The 21297-nt window shown below is 37.0% G+C and overlaps 1 protein-coding gene across 27 annotated transcripts in view; it reads left to right on the top strand.

Moving 5' to 3' along the window:
• Nucleotides 1–21297, top strand: part of tle3b (TLE family member 3, transcriptional corepressor b) — a 39214-nt gene that overhangs the window by 3418 nt on the left and 14499 nt on the right. For 7 of the 27 annotated variants that reach the window (XM_087258513.1, XM_087258510.1, XM_087258512.1 and 4 more), the window contains exons 5-7: nucleotides 1134–1178; nucleotides 9490–9552; nucleotides 9646–9750. In XM_087258513.1, the coding sequence (XP_087114639.1) occupies nucleotides 1134–1178; nucleotides 9490–9552; nucleotides 9646–9750 (213 nt within the window). 27 annotated transcript variants of the gene reach the window in all.

Here is a 21297-nt window from a genome sequence, read left to right as displayed (position 1 = left end):
GTGAGTGGAAATTGAATTCCGCCAGGATATGATGTAATAGTGCACAGGTTGAACAGTGTTAACTGAGCTCTACTCTCTCTTATCTTATTTGAACGTGTAGTAGATATTGACTCAACATGCCCGCACCTCTGTTAAATATTATTTTTCGGAGGAATGCTGAGTGGTAAAAGGCCACTACCAGATAAACTAAATAAAATACACAGACGTGCTCTAAGAAAAAAAAATGTTTGCAATCTGGCTGTTTGAATGAACTTAGTCTGATCAGTAATTTTGAGTTTAAAGTAAAGCTGTTATCTGCTGCTGACCGATAACTATGAGGGAACTTTTCACTAGGAACGTTTTTATACACTGTTAAACAAAAAAAAATTAAGGTAACTCCATAACCATTTGAGTAAACCGTTTGCAACAATCTATTTAAGTTCAAAAGCTAATCCTAATGAGCACTGTGAACTTACTCTATTTGAGTAAATGAAGCCATTTGAGCACAGTTAAAACCCAATAAATGAACTCAAACCAACTGAGCACTGTAAAACACAATAAGTTAAGGCAGCTCAAACTGTTTAAGGAAACCAATTGGGACAAACCATTTGAGTTAAACTAATCTATGTGAGTACTTTGAACTTACTCCATTTAAGTTGAAGTAATGAGGTATTTAATCAACTCGTAACGCTAAGTTCAAAACTCTTTTCAAATGAGTAGAACTTACTTTCTGTCAATTATAACTATAATCATTTCATTTAATAAAGTTAACTGTTGGGGTTTACAGTGTAGAGATGAAAAGGAGACTATAAAAGGGAGAGAAAGGGTAGAATATTATATTATTATCATATATTATTAATTGTTTATCTTTGGCTATTTTTTTTTTTTGTGTAAACATATTTAGTAACTAGTTTAATACAGCTGCTTTCATGAATGCTTGTAGGTAGTTAATGGCTCTAAAAAAAATGTTGAGACAGATTTATAAACATTGCTCTTCACTTAATCAGCCAATTATCCTCGTCCCAGCACACTTTAGTGCTTGGGACGCTTTAGTAAAACATACATTGGGTGCATGATATATAGAGGCGATACTGCAGTCAATAACATTACACTATTTCTTATGTGCTGAAAGCGTTTCTCGTTTTCTCTTGCAGTACTATGAGATGTCCTATGGACTGAACATTGAAATGCATAAACAGGTATGTGATCTACTGAAATACTATATTCTCTTTTTTCGTATAGTGTGTATGCTTGATGATATTGCCATGGCAAATACTTGTGTGGTCAGGGTAACAGGTGATATTGGACTGTATAGGGCTTTTATGTAGTATTCTGCATCTGTCAAAAAAAAAAAAACTGTCATGCATGAAGGCTTGCAAAGATAGATTTGAAGTTGTCATAAATTACATTAATTTACCGTGGTCAAAGGCAAAGTGTGTTGTGCGATTAATAGAAATCGAATTGCAATCGCAAATTGAAATGTTGCAAAAACAGCAAAGTACAATTTCAGAGATATTTCAGCCATGTTAGTTTGCTGAGTGTTCTGTATTTTTATAATAATTATTTATATATATTGTTTTGTATAAGCCGCAATCTCCCTAACTTGAGTTCAACTTGTTTACAGAAAGGTACACGCACACTGCATTTTAGCAGTAAGAAGCTGCAATGAAGATTAAGCTAAAGCTGGACTACAAATTTATATCTCAAATCAAATCGCAATATCTGTCGCAATTCGATATTTCCCCCAAATCACACAGCCCTAGTGCACGTGTTTGAATCCGGCTTGTGCAAGTTTGAGTCCATTTCCTGAATCTTTTCCCTCTTCTGGGCTGCATCTATAAATAACCATAATAAAAAGCGATGTCTGCACGCAACAGACCTAAAAATAAACGGAAAAAGCAAGAGAAGGATGGAGGCAAGGACAGATGCCAGGCCATATAAAGGTCAATAGGTCAGTTGTGTCCAGCGGGAAGTGTTATTTAACCTCTTTTACTAATTGATGTTAATGGTTGGCATACCTACCCTAATTGTTGTCAGCCTTCATGTTGCTGTTGTGTGTGTTTTAATCAGTCGATTGGTTCTTATAACAAAGTAAGGTTGTGCAATTGGTGCACTTAAACAGATAGACCAGCTAGCACCTCCCTTTTTCTCTATTTCTCTTTTTCTCTATGTCATTAGCAGTGATATGATGTATAGTCATATGAGGAGGGCTCAGTTTGAAGAGGTCCTTTATGGTTCTCACCCTGAGGCCTCACAAGGTTAATGGTATCAGTGTGAGGGTGGTGAATTGGAACAGCATGCACGATCCATCAGCTACTCCGAATATATGTGTGTTGTGTGTGTGTGTGTGTCTGGGCCACATGTCTCTCTCTCACAGACACTGCATTTTCTGAAAGCTTCTGTCAGGCACTTATCTCCAGCTGTGAGAGAGACGGAGAGAAAATGAAAAGGGAGGGAAGAGTAGGTGCAGGGGCTTTGCGCAAACAGGTTAATCGACTGGCTTTTTTTTTTTTTTTTTTTTTTTGCAGAGCCTCTCTTTTGTTTATCAATAGAGCTCTGACTGAGTGGACTCAAACGCATGAATTATTCATGGGAGCATGGACTCCCTGCTCTCTCTGGAGTTAGTGATGACAGCAGTCTGATAACACATAGTCTGCCCTTCATGTAGTGCTTTTGACTGGAAAGGAAAGGGAGGAAAATGCATCTAGGTGCCAGATTTGTCATGTGCTTTCAGGATCCGCCGCATTCAGAATACTATTAATTTAGTGTTTTATGTAAACACCGTTGAGAGTTTGTAATGGTGCTAATCTTGTGGTACGTTAGTGCCTTGGGGCAGAAGGGGGGGAGGAGTGGCTGCGTTAGGGCAGGAAGTGGACGGCTGTGCTTGTCAATGTGGCCCTTTAATTACTGAGCCACAGAGGCCCCTGATCTGCTGTCCCTCTGTGTTTAACACAGTTCCCTCTGTCTTCATTTTCTTCCTCATTTTGTCCTGAAGTACTCGCCGCTGAATGAATGCAGAACTGTGTGTGTGTGTGTGTGTGTGATTATTGGTGGGGCTGTATTTGGTCAGTTCTTTGTGTGCACACACACACTAAGCCAGATTCATTAAGTGAAGCTCAGTCTGTGGCCTTGGAGGGTGAGAGAGAATGAGGAGGTGGGTTGAGACAGGCAGCGGGGAGGGAACTTGTTCAGATGAATAATTTATTCAGGATTCCAGGAATTGTTTGCCAAGGTGATGATGGTCGATTTGATTCTGAGCCAAAGCAAACTGACTCTGAGCACACTGCAGTCTCTCTTCAGAAGTGTTTGTGTACATGTGAGTGAGATGTCTAGTGGTGACAAAATTCACCCACATTATCATGGCAGGCTAGTAAACTAATCCTAAAATAATGGTGACTGGGTTCTATTCTTTTTTTGACAAATATATTTATTACATTTTGCGCAGATACAGTATTATATACATGAAAAAATAAGTAATGCACTGATCTACTTTTTCACAACTAAGAATCAGTGACCAAAAAAATAAATGTAAATGTAAAGAGAAATAAAACAAATAAATAAATAGCATAAAAACTAACAATAAAAGTAATAAATAAATAATGAAAAGCTTTATTTCTCTTCTGCTTCAAGATCAGTAGTGCCAAAATAATTCAAAAAAGGTTTCCATGTTTTGTAAAAAGATATAAGATAAAGACCCTCTTAATAAAAACCTTATCTTTAAACACAAATGTCTTATATCCGTCTGTCATATGAAGGTGGAGATGTTTGTTTCCACTTAAGTAGAATAAGCCAATAATGTGGTGAAAGTAACAGCGTTCTGTGTTGTTGAAGGCATATTTGGCCCAAAAGGAATTCCGAATAGGGCTGCTAGAGGGTTATGAGTGGCTGATATGTTAAAGATTTTTTCAAAAGGATCAAATATTTTAGACCACAACTCTTTCAATCTTGGACAAGACCAAAATGTGTGTGTGATTTTATTGGGTTATATTCTAATATTTTATTCTGATTCATTTGCAGTCAGTTTGAAACTTAATATTATTCATCATTAGCTCCTATATAGATAATTATACTGTGTTTTAAAAATACACATGCGTAATTCTGTCTGTAATTAAGCTCTGTAATTAAATTGTTGACCCTACACATGTAACTTAACTCTTAAATTAAATCCAGTCATTTTACTTTAACGTGTTTCACCAATAAAGCGATAAAAGCGGTTTGCACATTACCATAATACATTTGTATGTAGCTTTGAAAGTACATTCATTGCAAAATGGGTTAAGATTCCTAATGACGGTGAATTGACATGTTTTATTGGATTTACTGTGTCTGCATTATTATACTGTTACTGCATTACACTAATAAGCTAATTGCATTCAAGTGGTATTATTTTTAAAATCAATTGAAAAAGAACATCTTTGATTAAATTAAAAATGATGTGATTCGAACATTAATTTTGAGATTATTATTATCTTCACTTTTAAATGAATACATTATGTATTATTTGGTTTTACAGTAGCATAATCAAAAACACGCCTAGGCGAGATTTTTAGTCTGCTTGCAGTAGGGTTGTCACGATATTGGAATTTGGTACCAATCGATGCTGAAGTTTTAAAAATGTCCATTTCCCACTAACATTTGAGCGCTATTGAGCATGTTCTTATACAGCGCTGATTTGCCATTGTGTTCACGTGCTCAACAGAAATGACTGTGATTGGCTGTGAAGGTCAGATACGGGGACACTGGAGTGTTTCAGAGTCATGTCAGTAAGTTGGTTTGTCTATAGGCTGACATACAAGCGGTCCGCTGATGAATCGATGCTTTTAAATGCTACAGTGTCCCTGTATCTGTGGTTACACACAGTAAACAGCGGTGAGTTTGGTGACCTTTAAGACCAATTATTGTAATTTCTGTTGAGCATGTGAACACAATGGTAAATCAGCTGCACTTAAGATCACGCTCGAAGCAGAAAATGGACATTTTTAACATTTCAGTATCGATTACTACCAAATTCCAGCATTGTGCAACCCTAGCTTACAGCATTTGAACTTAAGAGTTAGGTATAGATACTCTAGTGTTTGTGTGTGTAAGTAAATTTCAGGTCACATCTGTCTCTAGCTCTGTTCACTGAACCAGGTGGTTGTGTCTGTGTCCTTTGTGTCCAGCCGATGAATGCACAGAGAGACACAAACATCACTAAACGGTTCCAACAGGATTTGTGCTGCATATGCAGGGAGGGCAAGACAGAGACACCCTGTACGGATGCCTGCTGCTCAATGCAGCCTTTCAGCCTGAGGGAAGCTGAGGGTTATAGGAGCCTGTGTCAGGCGGGACGAATGAACTCAAGTGTGTGAATGCCACTGAGTGCTATCGTGTATTTGTTAACATGTCTAATTTGAAAAGACAGCTTCTTCTGTCATCACAAGTCTCTATATATGTGGCTTTTTTATGTTTGAGTGAGCATGTAAATGTAAGTTCAACCGTACAAACTCACTACTTACTTTCTCTTCCTCTTGTCTGTAATTGTTCGAGTCACAGAGAGAGAAGTGCAGCGGTCTGTATGCGTGTTCATTTGTCAGTGAGTGGCTCTCCTTCAGTGTGCAGTTGTTTTGCAGCATATTTAATCCTCATCAGTGTCTCCCTGCACTCAGCTCGTACCCACAGCAACAGGTAAATGGCTTCTGGCGTGCCATTGACAGGGCTGCGTGTGAGAGCTCTTCACACGCTGCTTGACAGCACTGAGCACCTGGGATTGTGAAGCTGAGCAGAAAGCCTCTTTCTGCTGAAGGGCCTTGTTTTCACTCCCTGTGCCCTATTTTTTTTTCTTTTTCTATCAGCCTGTGTGGGAGCTGTTCTAGTAGCTTACGGCACACCTCTGGAACTCAACAATAACATGCTTCCTGTTCCCTTTTCATAGTGCAGAAGTTTAATTTGAGGTTAATGAATTTTGTAGATTAGCTTGTGTGAAGTCCTTACGATTTGTTTAATGGAGGTTATCAAGAGTGAATTTTACAGTGACGTCCAAGTAAACTAAATACATTAACAACTTTTTTTTTTTGCTTAAAGAAAAATATTTGTTTCTTGGAGATTTGTAGCAGTGTGACATTTTTGTGGTGGTTTCCTTCATTTTGTTTTCCTTTTCTGCGCATAATTGATTTCCATTATAGTGCTTTTACTGTACTGGCAATATAGTAATGATAATAGTAGAAGATAAAATTCAAGTCACAGTTAGTTACAAAGCAAAGAAATATAGAGTTTATAGTATGGATGTCCAGATCCGATCACATGATTGCAAATCGGGTCTGATCACGCGGTTTCAGACTCGATCAGAATTGGATGTTGCGTCCCGATCAACACGTCTATAGTTATGTGGTGGCACAGAGTTAGACCTCTGACTTGACTTCACACAGAAACAGCAATACGTACGGCATGACATCTGTTGCAGAGATGCTATTGGTTAAATGCCGGCAAAGTTGAACAGGGAAGCAGCTTGAAGCGGAAAGCATGAGTACGTCGGCATTATGAAGTTGATGATGACAGCATTGGCAGAGCAAACTGTGATGTATGTAAACTTGGGATTGCCTGCCGGGTATTTTAAGTTGAGATGCTATTAAGTCCAAGATTATTTATTACTTGATTGTTCAAGCTACCTCACAGAAGTGCTCTGTTTGCTAACAGTTGTTGAATGTTAAAATAGCAACAAAAGTTGTTGAATGTTAAAATAAGGTGAATAAAAAAAAATAAGGAATGTCCTTAATGTCCTTAATATTTCTTCGTTCTTCTTTATTCTTTTTTTATGTATTATAGAAGTATCGGATCAGGTTTTGGTATCAGTAGAAACTCGAAATCAAATGACTCTGACTCAAGGACAAAAAACCTGATTGGGACATCCCTAGTTTATATTAATTAGTATATATACTAATAGTAATTATATTCAAACTGTCTATACTAGATGTCGAACTGGACATTCTAGATTGACACATTTATATTTACTAAATAAAGAAGCACCACCTAAATGTAATTACTGCCATACTGCTCTTACTGTCAAACATATTTTTTGGGAATGTGGAAGTTTGAATACCATTAGACAAAATTGTTTTAAGGAGATTACTTTGTACATTTTTAAAAAGGTACAACCAGGAAGAATCTTAAATTATTTATCAAAAATTGAGCTGAAAAATCATATTTAACTTTGAATATGTTTTTGTGTGAATTTATTTATATATATATATATATATATATATATATATATATATATATATATATATATATATATATATATATATATATATATATATATATATATATGGATGGATGGATGGATGGATGGATGGATGGATGGATAGATATAGATAGATATATATATATATATATATATATATATATATATATATATATATATATATATATATATATATATATATATATAGATAGATAGATAGATAGATAGATAGATAGATAGATAGATAAAGTAACTAGGTTTTTATCATAATGCGAATTTGTTTTATCATGTAATATTTTATGTATATCCATTTTGCCACAAAATAGCTTTAAGTTGCTGATGTGGCAAATCTGGCAATAAATAAATGATAAATTAATAGTAATTATATAGGTATTTATAATTTAAATAAATAAATACTAAAAACATATTTGTATGATCATTAAGCATGAGATTCACCTTTAGTTCTTCGCATCTTTCAGGTATACATACAACAGTCTGCATTGCTTGATTCAAACCTGGAACCTCTTTGCTGAAGTATTTGCTCCAGTATTTCGATGCTGCTGCACAAAGTGTGTTGTGTACCAACATGTCACGTATGCCGTTTATCAGTGGAAATGTCATTACTGATAATTGCTATGGAATATCTTCTCTTTTGGCCTGTCGTCAGTGGTTTTTGGCTCAAGCAGAAGGGTAGCGTTTCCCAATCTTAACACACAAACACACTTCACCCCACCCCATCCATGAAAGAGAAGCCGTTACACCCCTCCCCCGTCTGCCCCCTTTCATCCTGCATTAATTTGCAGAGTTGATCTGATCGACAGGCCGAAAATTCAATTTAATGACCTGCCCCTGTGCGCGTAATATGATTTTACTGCCTGTTATGGTCAAGCAGAGCTCCAATTTACATAATGATCTAAGGGAGAGATAGGGGCGGGCTGGTTGCTGTGGCAACCTCCAAGTGGCATACAGGAATGGAAGCCAAGAGGAGGGGGTGAACTGATGGAGTGAGCAAGAGGAGAAAGAGCCTCAGCGTATGGTTTGTGTATGAGGGCAGGCAGCGTATTTGATGTCCCAATATTTCTCTTTTTGGTTCGATGCCAATCGATTATTGTTGTTCTATGCATTTGTTCTGTAAAGGAGTGCGTGTTTGTGTAGCAAAGCCGAGCTGAAAAAGCATTAATAGCTCAATGACTCTGAAGGGGTGTGGAGAGGGCTTAGATCCTTTGTTCACGTCCCTAGAGACAGTTCATCACAGGTCAGAACACATCCACTCTCACCCGCTCTAAAGAGAGAGCGAATCCATCAGAGTGCCAGGGTCAGCACCCTCCCACAGGCATGGAGGTCACGCTGCCAAAAAATGAACGGAATGTGGCTTGCAGTGAAAGAAAGAGAAATTTCTCTCCTCCCTCACCTGCTGGGCCATCTGCTCCAACCTATAATCAATTTGTTCACCGCCCCATACTTCCTCCCCCCCCCCCCCCCCTCCCTTGCGCGCTCTTTTGCCTTCTCTCCTTTTCATCCTGAAGTACTTGCATGGCTCATGATGAAATATAGCTCTTGGGGGCTTCAGGTAGCCGTGAGTAATGCAGGGGAACCAGAGCATGTTGGCTGATTACCCTGTCCGTCTCTCAATATCAATAAAAGTCATTTTGAATATTGCTGTAGGGCTCTGGTTCCTCGCCTCCTGCGCTCCTGGAATGGGAGCATGGGGAAAAATGGTAATTGCTCAGTATTGCCATCGTTAATCTCCCAGCACCAAATCAGCATTAGCATATTTCAGCATCTTAATGAAATAATCTGTCTGGGTAATGAGGGGGTGGGGGGGTTGGTTGAGGCCAGATGACCCCCCTTTCCTTTATCCCTCCTTCGCTCGCTCTCCATCTCTTGGCCAGATGGGCACCGCAGGCCTTCTGCCCACTTTGGCCTGGCAGAGCTGTGAATTTGGCCAGATCTGTTTCAGTAGCAGTGTGCTAGAGCGCCGTTTGGCTTCGTGAACAGCACACACACCATATCAACGCTCGAAGAGCCTCATGTTTATGCTGCACCAACTCATGGCAACATCAGCATAGGCAGACGTTTCTGAAGTTTTTACTTCATTAATCAGGAGTACTGGAGGTATCCCATCATGCCTCATTTAGATCTGCGGAGGCTTGATTAGAGTATTCACCAACGTGAAAGTAACGTGAGGGCATCAGAGCGCACGCTGCCGAGATTTAAGTACATTTGAGTGATTGGAAAAGAGCTGACAATTTAATAACCGCAGTGTTTGTGTGTCTGTTTTTCTTTTTCAGACTGAGATTGCCAAACGGCTAAATGCAATTCTTGCTCAAATCATGCCTTTTTTGTCACAAGAGGTAAATATTATCCACTTCCCATCTCTCTGCCATCATATCGTTTAGCCCTTGCAAGTTTTCAGTGTATTGATCTGTCTTTCCTCTTTCCTCCAGCACCAACAGCAGGTCGCACAGGCTGTTGAACGTGCTAAGCAAGTGACAATGACCGAGTTGAATGCCATCATCGGGGTACGTGGACTTCCCAATCTGCCTCTCACCGTGTGTATACCCCTCTTTCTTATTTATTTGACCTGGGCCAGGGACAAACCTGCACACATGAAGTCTAGTGTACTAATGCATTCATTCCTGGCTCCTAAATCACAATCGGATCTGTAATCCTCATAATGAAGCCAAACTAAAGTAGCCTTCCCCCACATGTGGGGTTTGAGTCAAAGGTGACACTTCAGTCATAATCCTCCACTGTAAAACCTTCAATCCAACACATATCACCTCAGCAGCTTTTAAACGGTTCAAGGGCAAATCCGTGATTGCTAGAGCCGTTTATAAACGTATTCTGGTTGGAGATCAGGATTGTTAGTGTGTCTTAGTCCCAACAGTCTCCTGCTGCAGATTTGCCCCTGCCCTTCATGGTCTAATTTTTGCTTTGTTTTAAGTTGTAATGTGATGTTTGCATCAGTGTGTTTGCTTTATGCCATTGTTTTTGTCTTGTCAGTACCACACACTCATTTGAGTTTATTTGTGTGTGTGTGGCTGCTCTCACTGTGCGTCTGATTGAGAGGCATGTAGAGAGACTTGTTTGGGCTTGTGTAGTTAAGGTCTTGTTTTGATCACACAAAGACAACCCTGACAGAATTAGACTTCTCCCTGTGATTAGCCATGTTAAATACTTTAAAGAGCTTGTCTTAAGGAGCATTGAGAAGCTTCCTACTCACTTGGGGAACACAAACATTGCAAGAATCACCTCCCTTCTAGAAGATTTCTGGAAAATTTAAGACCTATTTAAGGTCTATATGTTGTATGATATAACTGATTATATTCCAGAATGTGCTTTTAAAAACTAAATTATATCAGTAACTTAAAACCAAAGTTTTGTGTCTTGAGTCTTGTTTATTCCTGGTGTTAAGATGTGTTTTAAATTGGATTACAAGTAGAGGAGGGAGATAAGGTCCTATTCTAATACCTGATGTTTTTAATTGGCAACTTTTTTTTCAATTTTTAACCAATTTACAGACGATTTCTGTTTTTTTGATGGGAGGATTTATGAGTAAGTAGTAAGTACATGTATGGACTTGTTTCCGATCTTTTAATTCTAATATAAAAAAAATAAGCTTAAGCAAATTTAAACCATTATGCAAAACTAGACAATGGAAAATAATGGTGAGACAAGCAGTTTTGTTTTTGCACTGATTGCTAAAGAGATTGCACCAAACGCTGTGGGCTTTATGTCACAATAGCTGTTTCCATCCAAAGATGTGTATTCGGTTTATGCAGGAAACTGGAACATCATTTGTAACTGAATCACTGTTTCCATTTGAGTTATAGAGAACAGAATCATCACTTCCTGATAAACTGGCGATACATTACAAAATGAAAAATTGAAATGGCTGCTTAGGAGAAACTACTGTGGGCCTTTTTTCCTATATAGTAAATCACTATTAACACAATGAGTGCAGAATGATGGCATTTGGAGATGCGAGACTCTCTTTGAGACAGTTTTAGAAAGTAATAACACCAATCAACTTTGACAGGCTTTGTTTTTAGGGAGTTTAGAATGACTAAGAAATTTTTGTTTTTTCAGTATTGCTTTCAGGGGCGACATGATGGCTCAGTGGTTAGCACGGTCACCTCACAGCAAGAAAGTCACTGGTTCAAGTCCCAGCTTGACCAGGTGGCATTTCTGTGTGGAGTTTGCATGTTCCCCCCATGTTAGCGTGGGTTTTCTTTCGGGTGCTTCAATTTCCCCCACAGTCTAAAGACATGTGGTATGTGAGTGAGTGAGTGTGTATGGATGTTTACCAGTACTGGGTTGCAGCTGGAAGGGCATCTGAATGTAAAACATATGCTAAATAAGTTGGTCATTCCACTGGCAACCCCTGATGAGTAAAGAGACTAAGCTGAAGGAAAATGAATGAATGAATGTTGATGTCTTACCGCACCCATTTCTGTTATCACATGATGTATTTAAACCTTTTTAATGCACATATTGCATTTTTTTTATTCAGTAAAGGTTTCATCATAGTTTATGCACTTTTTTTTATTGAATAGAAAGTTTATTCTACACATTTGTGTGCATTTTCAAAATTTATGCGCATCTTGGTGTTCCCATTGGGCATATTTTTATGCAATATTCCAAAATGTTAATAATAATAATAGGTGGATAGAAGCATAGCAACTGATAAGAGAACGCTTTTTAAGCTACAAATTCAAATGATGAATTTTTATCAATACCTGCTAAAGAATTTCAACAACACATCATGTAGTCTTTGAGAATTAGGTCAGTAGGCCAAGAGTAAGTGGTCTTTTGTTTCTGGTTGAATGCATTCAACAGTGTCAGCCTCTGCAGTATTATAGCAGTCTGGTTAAAATTGTTGTCAACTTTTTCTGGAAGTGGTCAAAAGTTAACAAGACACTTATGACACCTAAATTTAACATGGCCAACTTGTCATGTGATAAATCAAAAATAAATAGTTAATCAAGCTATGGCAGATGTTAATTTCAGTATACATCATAAATTCAACATTTGAAGGATTAAACCCAGGCTTCTCCTCTCCTTCAGATCAAGCCCACAATGTCAAGCCCAATTGTTTTCATTAAAAACAACTGTACGTGTATGGAAAATTTCAACATCATAGTTTCATTGTGTCTAGAATTGTATCTGTGGTCTTTTCCACTATTTTCATCAAGAGATGGATAATCATTTTTGTTCTTGGGACCGATAGACCTTAAAGAATACTTTTGTTTGAGTCCTGCTAAAACCAAAACTACTAATAGTACTTGTTGTGTCTCCTGCGGTGAGTGTGGCTACCCCGCTTGGATTAGCTAGGGCTAGGCTATAGTGGGTAGGAGGTCCAGAGCTGGGTCAGGACAGCCAGATATTGGAATTCAATTAAAGCAAATGAGCCAAGACTCTGACCCCTGTTTTCAAGGTAATTGCTTCCTCAAATCGGCCTGAATGCAACTGTCGACGGGGCTCCATCATTTAACAGCTCGCCATTCAGCAGAGCAGCTTGGCAAGAGGTGGGGGGAGGCATGAGGGCAGTGCTTGTTGCTTCTGCTCACAGACACACACACACTTAGCAGTCACATGGCCATCGTGATGGTGGATAAATAGATGTAGTCAGACAGACACTTGCCGCACTGTAGCAGGAATTAACACACACTCTCTCACACATCCTCAGTGGCTTGCATAAAAAAAAAAAACGTAGACAAAAAAAAACAAGCTTTTATTTGTTGGCTTGTGAGATGGCAGGAGATCAATCTGTGTGCACTGGTGGAAAGGGGGAGGGAGGGGGGTCATTAAAGATTCACTGTTAATCAGGAGCCAGCAGCGTTTGGCACAGAGAGAGCGAGAGAGGAGGAAGATTGTGAAAGGAGAGAGAGAGAGAGAGAGAGAGAAGCATTGTGAGAGGGAATGATCCGCAGGGAGGGGCCGAGGCAAATAAGTGGGTTAGCAAGAGTAGAGAGACGCCCATGAAAGCTTTAGTCTGCGGTACCACTGACCTGTTAAAGTGGCAGTGCTGTACATGTCTGTGGCTTTGCTAACAAGTAGCTGACATTGAGTTCTTATGGTAATGAGGCTGGAGCTGTACCAACAAAAATGCAACCGTGTAAATGACACATTCACTTGCGTTAGTGCTGCACGATTGGTCAAAATAAAATTAATCACTTATAAAATTGCAAATCTGTGATTTAAAATGAAATGAGTAAAGGTTATAGAGTGTAGCTTGCCACTGTTCTGTTTGGTCAGCGTTTCCTGTGTAATAATCTGCGCTATAGTATACTATTTCTTGTTGTTTAAGCTTAATTTCCCCAAGAAATCAAAACTAACCATATGATTTTGTTAGCTCACATTGCTAGTTTTGTGGCGAACAATTCATCTGTGCATGCCATTAAGAAAAATTGTGTTTGTCCTTCTAATCTTTAATTGAAATCTGAAATGCACTTCCTGTTTTGTTCATTTTTTCAGCTAATTTGTCAGATTACGTATATCTTAGCAAATGGGCGTAACATATTTAACCACACTGCTCCACCTGTCAGTTTTGACAACAAACAGTAATGGTGAGCAGGAAGAGTCCGTTACATTACTTTTTGCGCTGAGAGGTGCCTTTTTTGAATGGCTCGCAGTTGAAAAGTCAACTCTGAGCTGAAAAGCGCGCTACATCAGTTGCGTCTTTTCGTTCTCCAATCAAATGAAAGCATAATGTTTGTGTTGTCAAGACAACTACAGAAACTTTTGTAGAGGAGAGACTAGTGGTTAGGGTTTTGAGTTATCTGAAGCTGTATGACTTTACAAATCTTGAATATCACAATATTATTAAATATTAAAATTGACCTATATCAACAGCAACACTCGCACACTATTGTGTTGCTGATTCAGTTTTTGCCTAATGACATAAATTTTTGTAACGTATAGGCACGTTCAGTATGATCAACCCCTAAGTTGGTATTTTTATTGTTTATTTATGTTTTGGGGGTTTGAACACTCAAACTTTAGAAAACTAGTTTCAAATTGTGGGTTATGGAAAACTATACTATACTAAAAATTGGTTTGGTGACGTTGGTGACAGCATGTACTCTGCAGGCATGCAAGGGTATTCAGCAAACAAAACATCAACAGGACATATGTGTGAAAGTGTGTAGTGTTTGCACAAAGGGTTGATGTAATCAACCACTGACCTGTCTTGCATGAGACAGCATTTTTAGTTATTTTTGTGGGTTCATATGGATGGGGATTGTATGGACAATGTTGTTTACTCAGAACACTAAAAATACAAAAGTAAAAAAAAGAAGATTTTTAAAAATATATACTGTATATAAACACATCCTAAATAGAATTTACTAGGGATTCTCCGATCGACTGGCCAGAAATCGGTATCGGTCGAAAATCACTTTTAATGACTTGATCGGTACTTGCGGATCTGGCCAATCTCATAAACTGGTCACAAGTGTTTGTGTTAGTTGGAGATGAGCAGTGTTTTGAGAATAATTGAATGATCTTGCATGTATTTAGGCCTTTTTACATGAGAACTGATAATTGTGTGTATTTGACAATAATGCAAGTTCACTAAAATACTACATAAATTATAACTTTAAAATGCTATTTTTAACATGAATATTTAACAATATAACTTCTTTTAATTTACTTATTGCAATAAACAGTTGTTCATAGTAGAGCTACACGATATTGGAAAGATCTGATATTGCGATATTGAATTTTTCTGTGATAAATATTGCCATATGAATAAAGTTTGAATAGCTCTATTTGACGGTTTTCTGGGGAGTCTAACAGTATTTAAGTACAGAAATCGAATAATCACAGTGCAACAAAATGGTTTTTTTCCATTTCTTGTCCAAATATCAAAATAAATAAATAAATAGATAAATTCCATTATAGACCATGTAAAAATGTTTAGTTTTCAATCAGAAGAGTGATAAGAAGTGAAGTAAAAATTGTTGTTATTATTATTTATTTATTTATTTTTTTGCTTGTTTTAAGGAAGTTATCTACCAGTGTGGTTCGTAAAATAATAATCTTGGTTTCACTTTGTAATGTTGATATTTGAGCTTATAACAATATAAAAATTGAAAGTAAGAAATGTTTTTTGCTTAAATCATATAAACTCTATATAAATAAAGTGATTAAATACAACTCTGTGGCTACTGGTCAACTGTAATTCTGACTGGACATTGCATATCTTTGCGATGTGACTTTTGCGGACGCATGCATTACAATATCAATGCTGACACAATATATAGTGCAGCTCTAGTTTATTGTCCAAGGAATCGATACTCTCTATACGCTGCAAAAATTCTGATCTGAGCATTCCTAGAATTTACCCTAAATATGTACATTCAACTATGCATGTATCATTGTTTTTATTTGATAGTCATATTGCATTTGCATACTTCAGCCACACCAAAGCTGCAGCATGTTAAAGTGCAGTTAAATTCTCAGAGAAATCATGTCAGTAATTGACAATCACTTTTTCCTCCTTCAGTCTCTTAACACTAGTATACATGCAGACAAAGAATATCAGAGATAAATTCTCAAGACACAAAGAAAGAACTGATTATTAGCAGCTTTATGCCTTGTTTACATCCGGTATTAACCGCTGTCTCAGGTGATTTGATGGCTATTGAAAATTTCATTTTTCATTTGTATGTAAATGAAATCTTGTCTCACCACTTGAGACGGGTGTTAAGGCAGGTGTGATGATAAAGCTATAAATTGTGTAAATTGTTTTCAGGTAGAAGTTAATATGAATGTTAATGTTCTCATTTCATGTAAAACATTAGCGGCAGAGGTTTGCTCCTGGTTTTGCCCTTTGTTTTGATACAGAACACCAGATTCGCTTTGCATACTGTTTCTGTTCATTTGCATTTCAGATTTCACACTAGCAGCATAAATGGCTTCAGCCTGACTCAAAACGTGGCTTGTAACAAAGAAGGCGAATGTTCGGCCAGTTATTTTTGTCACAATTAAACTATTAGCAGGAGACTAATGGGGATCAGGGTGTCTATCTAGGAAGGTTAAGGATTTTTAACACTGTGGTTAGGTTACAGACACGGTCATTTAAATACAAAAGCACCCTTCATAGTGTTGGTCAGCATATGTGGCTGGGTGGATTTGTGAAGTTGTGATGTGTTATTCATGCAAGTGTTTCTTTTCTCTCATCAGCAGCAGGCTCATGCTGTCTACCCTGCTCTGATGGTCAGTGTTATAGAGCCGTTGTGTGTGTATATGTGTGTTACATTTGGGTTTTTTGAAGTGAAGCATATACTCCCACGTTCTTAGACCCTAACGCTTCTCAGTGTGTTTGTTCTGCATTGTGCTGCTTTTTAGTCGTTGAAGTCAAAGCAGTGGCTGTTTACCTGGAGGAAAGACACATACTGGTTCATAAATGTATTATGCGTTTATTTGCGCTGCATGATTCTGGCTAAAATAAGAATCATGATGTTTTTTATTTATTTTTTTTGCTTATCAAGATCATGATTTTCTCACGATTGTGCAGATGTAAAATAAAGGTTAATTTGAGTAGGCTATTATTAATGTTAATTCTCGTACGTGTTAAAACAACGACAATAATAATATTAGGCCTATGTGTAGGTTTACTGTTGGTTAAAGTGCTACATTTTGAAAGAACTTTGAATGGTGGACTTGAGAAGAATTTAAATTTGTCCAGGTCATTAATACACAGTAAAGTGGCCACATCAGATAACAAATATTCATATATATCTGAAGTTGAATGATTATGTTTGAGACATATCCTTGCCATTTGTCATTTAAAAACATTTTTTTGACCTTTTCTTTTACTGGTAAAATAAAATATTTGTCATTATAAGATTCCCTCTTGCATTATATAGGCTAGAGTAGTTATACAGACCCAGTAAACATTTATTTTTACACTGTGTTCAATATGAAAGAAAACAAACATATGAAATGCCTTTCGTAATCATAGCTTTTAAATGTGATATGATCATTTTAAATGATGTGTGAGCTTTCGGTTTCACTTTCACTGTTGAGTGCGGCTCATGCCATGGGAAAAAAAAAAGCATACATGAAAATTAAACCTCCCGTGCGGCATGCAAATGATCACTCAGTACATTAAACTGAACGCTATTTACAACTTTATTACCCGTAATTCGCAGTCTATGCAGGTTCTGTTCACTTAAGTAGATATTATTTGTCGGCATGCGTCGTCCTTTGGTAGTAAACAAACAGTGCGTCAACTCAAAGGTGAATTCGTGGCTGCAAATACATCATTACATTAAGACAGAAATGACTTTTTTGGGTAAATTATACCTTATAAATGTTGATGTTGCTGAGCAATGAATATAAAATGGAACTTGTGCGACTGCCTTTAAGCTTCTCCCAAACTTGAAAGTAGAGATGCTGTATAAAGATCATGCGGGGGGTTGAGACGGGATAAAGATTTTTTTCCAATTAATCGTGCAGCTCTAGTGTTTATGAAACCTTTATATTGAGAACCTACATGGTGCCTGAAACATCATCTAAACATAATGCATATTTTGTTTGCTTTGAATAAAAATAGGTGCTGCATTTAGCATTTACTACTTTTTATAAATTTCTGCAGTTAAAGTGTTAAATTATTGCAAGTTACCCATTCACAGCTTTTATATTCTTGTAAACTACTGACTCATGTTCATGCCTTCAACAGAAAATGAAAAAATGTATTTTTCTCGTCGTCCACATGTCCGAGTTTCTGTTGAACAAACAAGATATACTGCAGAATGTTGGGGGAAAGACAACCATTAATTCCCATACTAAGGATGTCAATGGCTGCTCTTTCACCCAACATTCTTTAGAACATCTTTTGTGTTCAGTCGAAGAAAGAAACTCTTAAAAGTTTAGAACCACTTAAGTGTGAGTAAATGAACAGTACATTTTAATTCATGGGTGGGAACCATCCATTTAAAGTCTGGTGTTCAGTGAATATTGCAATCTTTTGAATTTATTACAATTTAACTGACAACTGTTTTCATATTTTCAAGTATTTTTCTCGCATTTTGAATTATAATTTTTGTCTGCCCTTAAATGTCAGTCTATTTAAGCATTGTAATAGACCAGATAAATATGATTTACTGTTATTACTTTACTGATATGGGCTGGAACTGAGCTTTCATCAGTTATTAGTAATTTGGGTGTGTCTGTCCACTATCGATGTGGGAAGGTCATTTGCATTGAATGATATGCATCAAGGAACTGTTAATCCAGCACAATTGTCTTGGTAATAAATTATGTAATCATTACATTGGGTCTAATAAGTAAAACGAATTAAGGTTAAGATCATTCCAACAATCGACTATTTTATGGAAATAACACAAAAATATATTTGCTTTATATTTTGTTACATCACATTTTCCCCGGTTGTGAGCAGCCACTGCTTTTGCACCACATGTTATGACTGCCAAGTTAACACAAACCGAGAATGGCATATTTTATTGGCTGTTATTAAGGTGTGGCGGCGCAGCTTTGAAAGTAACCATGAACCTCTGTGTAAGCTCTCTTAGGTATATTATGGGCTGTGAGGTGACTGCAGTGATGCTGTTCTTTTGATGTTTGCCTACATTCACTAAACTTACTTGACTATCTGAGTGTGTATGTGGATGAATGTATGAGTGTACACATTTAACTCTGTGAACAAACATCAGAAAATCATGCACCCTTGCTTCTCGATTGTGTAAGATGAGTGTGTATAAATCAAGCCTGCTTGAAATTTGTAATTAGTACAGCGTTTGTGCATTTCCTGATTTGTTGTGAAAAGATGCATGCTAAGTAGTGTGGTTTCCAATAGCAGTGCATATTTGTAGAGGTCAGAATCAGAGCGAGCTGTTCCCGCCGAGCTCAAGGAGATCATGTCCTTGTGAAGAGTGTCCTGCTTTTGATCCAGTCACTAATTGAGGTGTTTGGGTGCCAATGTTCCTCTTTGTGCATCCTGTGAGAGAGGGGCTTAACCAGTCACCTTTATTTGGTGCTTGCTGTCCACGTGCCCTTTCACTCCGACCCACTTGATGTAAATGTGTGTGTTGACAGCAGCAGCAGCTCCAGGCTCAGCATCTTTCTCATGCTGCCCATGGACCACCAGTCCAGCTGCCCCCTCACCCCTCGGGGCTGCAGCCCCCAGGCATCCCTCCAGTCACAGGCTCAGGGTCAGGTCTGCTGGCACTGGGAGCTCTGGGCAGCCAGGCACACCTGCCAGTCAAAGATGAGAAGAACCACCATGACCTGGAGCACAGAGGTAACACAAACACATATGCATACATTGTCCAGAACACAAAAACTAATGAAGCTGAGCGCTCATGCTATGGTAAGAAAATCCAAAAATGCTGACTTGATGTTTTTTCTTTTTCTGTTTCTTTATCAACTTGTCACTTGGATAAAGAGCGGGAGTCTAGCACGGTGAGTTCTATGTTTTTAATTTGTTTGGGTTGTCTATTTGTGGAAATGCTACAGTTTTTGCCTTTTATTTATAATAAAATTCTGTTAAGTGCAGAATTTGTGTATTAACACCCATACAAGTTTTATATCTGTGCGTTTCAAAGTATTCTGTTTTTTTTTTTAATATAAATATGAAGAACAGCTATGCTAATGCTCTGCTTTTAAAGTATTGGTACTACAGTGATGGTCAGTGTTGTGTACAGTGGTGGATCAGCATGAGTCATTTGCACTTATAGTCCTATCAGTTATTACACTTTGTACCAGACCAACGATTACACTTTCAGTGCTTCAGACATTTTTCTGCTACTCTAATCATACGGGGGTATTTCAGAAATCGACAGTCACATTCTGGAAGTAAAAACTGTACATGGGGAAATTGACCTAAAATGTATTTATTTATTTATTTATTTATTTTTCTCATCTGATCACATTAATTAATTATTATTGTTATTGTTGTTGTTGTTATTATATTTTTATTTTTTATTTATTGTTTTATTTATTCATTATTATTATTAGTATTTTATTTATTTTATTTCTGTATTTTATTTTTATTTTATTTATTATCCCTTTTTAATTTAAATTTTTTTCAATAATTTTTTAATTGTTGTTGTTGTTGTGATTATTGAATTTAGTTTTATTATATATGCAAATTCTGCAATCTGAATATCGTACCAGCAGCTTTAAATTATTTGTTTTATAGATGCCATTTTATTTGCTACGGATAATTATAATTCTTTCCATTTAAAAAAAAAAAAAGCCATTAAGTTTACAGTCTTATAACTTTATAACTCTTATAACAGTTTTTTTGCTTCAAATAATATTATTAATAATAATAATATTAATAATACATTTTATTTGTGATGCGCTTTTCTTAGACTCAATGCGCTACAATAAAAAAAATAACAATTGCAGAAACAGCACAACAATTAAAATTACATCGCAAAAATAAAAATGAACCATAAGATAGAACAAGTAAATGAACAAAAACAATCATTCTTGGTTAAAAGCCATGCTAAAAAGGGGAGTCTTAAGAAGTTTAATTAAGTCAAAGTTTGCGATAAGGTTCCTAGCAGAATCATTTTAAAAGAATAATTAAAACTATTGCAATCTTTAAGGACCAGTGCTGCTAAAACAGTAGGGCTGTAATGCACTTTGTTTCTGTTGGTGAATTGCAATAATAAATGTGGAAAAATCTGACATTGCAATATGTAATTTAGCTGCGATTTTATATTGCGATTATAAATATAATTTTGGCCGATGACTTGAATAGGTCTATTTAAAAAGCAAAGATAAAATTGAAATAAGTAGTCAGATATTTAGGTACAGTAATACGATACGATACTGTCATGATGTTTTGACCTCGATAATGATAGATCACGATATCAGCGATAGATCACTAGAAACCCATCCGCAATACATCATTATATTTGTAAATGAATAGGGAAAATTTCATCGAAGTTATAAGATGCATTTCTTTTATTCTTAGCACAAATATTTCTTAGAGGGTGGCACGGTGACGCAGTGGGTAGCGCTGTTGCCTTACACCAAGAAGTTTTGCTGATTTGAGCCCCTGCTGGGTCAGTTGGCATTTTTATGTTTAGTTTGCATGTTCTCTTCATGTTAGC

The sequence above is a fragment of the Danio rerio genome, chromosome 7 (assembly GCF_052040795.2).
Source record: "Danio rerio strain M-AB ecotype USA chromosome 7, GRCz13ab, whole genome shotgun sequence".
Classification (NCBI taxonomy): domain Eukaryota; kingdom Metazoa; phylum Chordata; class Actinopteri; order Cypriniformes; family Danionidae; genus Danio; species Danio rerio.
The sequence above is the reverse complement of the archived record's forward strand: the minus strand, read 5'-3'. Positions and strand labels throughout refer to the sequence as shown.